The sequence below is a fragment of the Galeopterus variegatus genome, unplaced genomic scaffold (genome assembly GCF_000696425.1).
Source record: "Galeopterus variegatus unplaced genomic scaffold, G_variegatus-3.0.2 Scaffold9896, whole genome shotgun sequence".
Classification (NCBI taxonomy): Eukaryota; Metazoa; Chordata; class Mammalia; order Dermoptera; family Cynocephalidae; genus Galeopterus; species Galeopterus variegatus.
The window spans coordinates 66181-70041 of record NW_007736007.1 but is presented as its reverse complement, the minus strand read 5'-3'; the positions used below and the strand labels follow the sequence as shown (position 1 = coordinate 70041).

The window sequence follows — 3861 nt, the reverse complement described above, 5'->3', positions numbered from 1 at the left end:
TCTTCACAGCTCTCTTCCCCCGTCTCCTTCCAAAGGGGACTGGAGGGAAAGAGTAATCCGGCCTGTTCGCTCGCTCACCAGAAGGAATGAGGCTAGTGCTGTACGGGTCAGCCGCCAGCTGCGGACCCGACAAATTTAATCCCAGTTACAGATGCAAACTGATCACTCCAAAGTGAGTGAAATTTATCTCTACTCTTATAACTCATGTCTTTAGTATTTACTGCTATGCTGAGTAAAAGGAGGTACATAATAAATGCTTGTAAAAAAATGAAAAGCAAAGCTAAATCAAATATTTTTATTCCAAATCCAGATACTTGAGTCATTAGACTTAAGTCCACATAACTCCCACCCTACATCTGGGAGGGGAACCCCAAATTAGGCACCTGTCATACCACCAGGGCGGCTATGCTCTCTTAGTACTGGAAGGCTGCCCATTCAGGGTCCACGCGATCACCGACCCAAATAGTTTCAACAAAATAGAGAATGTCCAGAACACAGGTACAGGTAATACTGACTGGATGAACCTTTCATCGCTAGTTATTTTTGGAGTCCATGTGAGCATATACATGAGTTTTCCTGTATTCAAATGCCTGGCTCAGGAAGCTAAATTACACCATAACCAAATGACTCACTTCCCTAGAGTATGAATGATGCCAAACAATTGGCGGCAAGTTGCAGACGTTGCCCTTGACAACGAATAGCCATCAGGGTGTTTTGGAGACCCAAAGTGGGCAAAGCATTATAGAATCTTTCTTTCAAAATGTATTGCTTATATCATTGTTCTAACAGCCCAAATATGTGATTCTCACGTCTATGATTCAGTGTGTCCTATCACACTGGAATTTCAGGAACTTAAAAATCATGAGAAATTTGATTAGCTATTTTTTTACTATGTTGCCTCAAATCTCCTTAGCTCAGGGAAATAGTCTCTATTTTATTCTCCATTCTAATGACAACAAATAGTTTTACGTTAATCTACAGCTAATGGTCATTGCTACTTTTTCATTTTCAGGAAAGAGTGTGTAACTGGTCCTGACATGGAAAATTTTACTAAGGCTGCGGTTTTGTTCTCCAACTCTGCTATGTCCCCATCCCCTGATGTGCATCCTTTAGACGTTTGATGTCACTTTTCATCCTGCTCTTATTGTCCGGTATGCATGAAGTGTTGATTTCTGGCCCAGAGCTGGCGCTCATTCGTTGCTGAAGAAGGCGTTCCTGTTGTCCTGCCTTTCCTTGTGCTTTTCTCCTTCCACTTGCAATGCCTGTTTTGAATACCTCACCTTTTCCTACTTCAGTAGAAGACTACAAATGCTTAAGAATCATCAGCTGCTTCCTTGGTAGCCTTCTTTGATATTACTCCAAACCCACAATGACCTTCTGTCCTGAATTTCTGCCAGAATCACAGTTCCACATGTCCGTCAACAAACAATCAGTTACCAAATCTCTACAGGCTCCGTTCACTGCTCAGTTGCCCCTCAGCTGATTTGAAGTGAGTCACCATGTTTGATAAACTGTTCTTAATCTCCCACAAAGCTCAGCACAGAGTTGGGCATATTCCGCCTTCAGCGTTCACTGATGAATTTAACCAGGTCAATGTTTCCATCTTCTATTACAGATGCTCCTTAACTTACAATGGGGTTATATCTCTATAAACCCATCATAAGTTAAAAATACCCTAAGTTAAAAATGCATTTAATACATTTAACCTGTCAAACATCATAGCTTAGCCTAGCCTACCTTAAACATGCTCAGAACACTTAAACATTCACTTAGAATTGGGCAAAATCATCTAACACAAAGCCTATTTTATAATAAAGTGTTGAATATTTCACATAACTTATTGAATACTGTACTGAAAGTAAAAAACAGAATGGTTGTATGGGTACTCAAAGTACCGTTCCTACTGAATGCTTATAGCTTTGCACCATCATAAAGTCAAAAAATTGTAAGCTGAATCGTTGTAAGTTAGGGACCATCTGTATAAAACTCTTGATGATACAATTCTCTTTGTTGAACTTTGCAAGACATTATAGAAACCCTGACATACATATGCTTCCTGAGAATGGCTGTGGCCCTGGACCTGGGATACACTGCTACAGTTCCTCACCTGGATTAAAAACTGGAAACCAGTGGTAGAATTCATTCTTGTAGGGAACAGTGTCAAATTCACTGCACTGCATCTGCCGAAATGTTGGTGCATCTGGGCGACAGGGGTGGACGTTACACAAGCGATAGCGTTTTCTTTCTCCAGTGCAGTATTTACCTCCAAACTTTGGTCTACAAATGAAACAGACAAGCTGTTCTTTTAGTTTCCTTAAAGGTCAACATATTCATTTAAAAATCCCCCCACATTTGGCCATGCCTGTTCCTTGCCAAACCATGTCTCTCTATGCCCTCAAAATTCACCTTTTGAATAAATTCCTCCAATTTTACATATTTTTTTTGCCCACCAACATTTCAGTCCTAAGTGTATAATTGACTATTTTGAAATATTCTGTATATCTTTTCCATGTGTACCTCCTCCATGCAACATACATGCTGAAAAGGAATATATCATTTTTCTTCCAAATCTGCTCCTTCTCTGATTCCTAATTTAGCAAGTTAAAAGTGCTCAGCTTCCAGAATCATCTATCCTTGGCTTTCCTTGGACTTCACAGGCAATCAGTTGCCTGGTCATCAGTTGTATCTTGACATTTGCTTCCTCCTCTTCAATTCCACAATTACCAAACCAGTCTGATCCTCACCTCCATTCCTGTCCCCTTTTTCCTTATTCACTCATGGTACAAATCACTGTCTGGTTAATTTTTCAGATTACCTTAATTATTTTAATTTCCTGTTTAAAAACCTCTAATGGTGCTCAGTGGTCATGTCAGCCTCTTGATCTTGGCATTCAAGGCCCTCATGATCCTGCCTTAACTCATCTTAACAATTTACTTCCCACACCCCCCTTCATTTGCACAGTTCTCCAGTGGTACAAACTGCCTGATTTACTATTTCTTTTCTGTGCCTTTGGATAGATTTCTGCCGTCTTAAGTCTCCATAGTGCCATTGCTTTAAGGACCAAATAAATGCTGCCTCCATCATGAATGCTTCCTGGATTCCCATCAAAAGTAATTTCTCTCCTCTTAAATGACACTTCATGTAACAACTGTATGCACTTCTTAAACTTCTCATTTCCAAAGATAGCTCTTTGATGACTCACTCTAAGCTAGTACTTTGAGTATAGAAGGCTCTTAATAAACATTCAAGGAGTGAATTAATCTTATTTTAGAATAATCATTCTCAACCTTATATTTCCCTTGTTATACACTTGAGGGCATAATGATCTCCCCACCAGGATCAATGGATCTCTCAAAAGGGAAGAGGGAAGTATAGCAGAACTGGAGGAAGAAATTGTGCATCCTTCAAGAATTCTCCCAGGCTAGCCACGTATGCCATCTTGCCTCCACATCACTGCATCTGCATCAGGGATTGAATTCAGCTCTATCTTTTAGTAGTTAGATAACTCTGAACAAGTTGTCTAATTTCTCTAAGCCCCAGTTTTTTTCACATGTGAAATGAGCATACTTGGTTTTATCTCACAAGTTGTGAATACTGAATGAGACAATGTAAAGGTTTAGTAGAGAAGCTAACACAGAGTAAGAGCTCAATAGATGATAGCATTTTGGGGGTTATTGTGAATAATAATCATCCAGCATTTATATCCTACCATGTGCTCAACACTGTGTCCAGAGGAGAGGAGAGTATAAAGGAAGGTAAACACATGCCCTGTGCTTCCTAGAAGTTTGCCATCTTTTTGAGGAGAAAACAACAACCTATATGAGAAATGAGGGAATTTTTTTTTTTTTTTTTTTTCTTTTT

The 3861-nt window shown here is 39.6% G+C and overlaps 1 protein-coding gene across 1 annotated transcript in view; it reads right to left on the bottom strand.

The window, feature by feature from the left end:
- Window positions 1–3861, bottom strand: part of LOC103609648 (A disintegrin and metalloproteinase with thrombospondin motifs 12) — a gene marked incomplete at both ends in the record, with an annotated part of 79125 nt that overhangs the window by 19170 nt on the left and 56094 nt on the right. The window contains one exon of the mRNA XM_008593949.1: window positions 2108–2277. Within this exon, the coding sequence (XP_008592171.1) occupies window positions 2108–2277 (170 nt within the window). The remainder of the gene's footprint in view (window positions 1–2107; window positions 2278–3861) is intronic.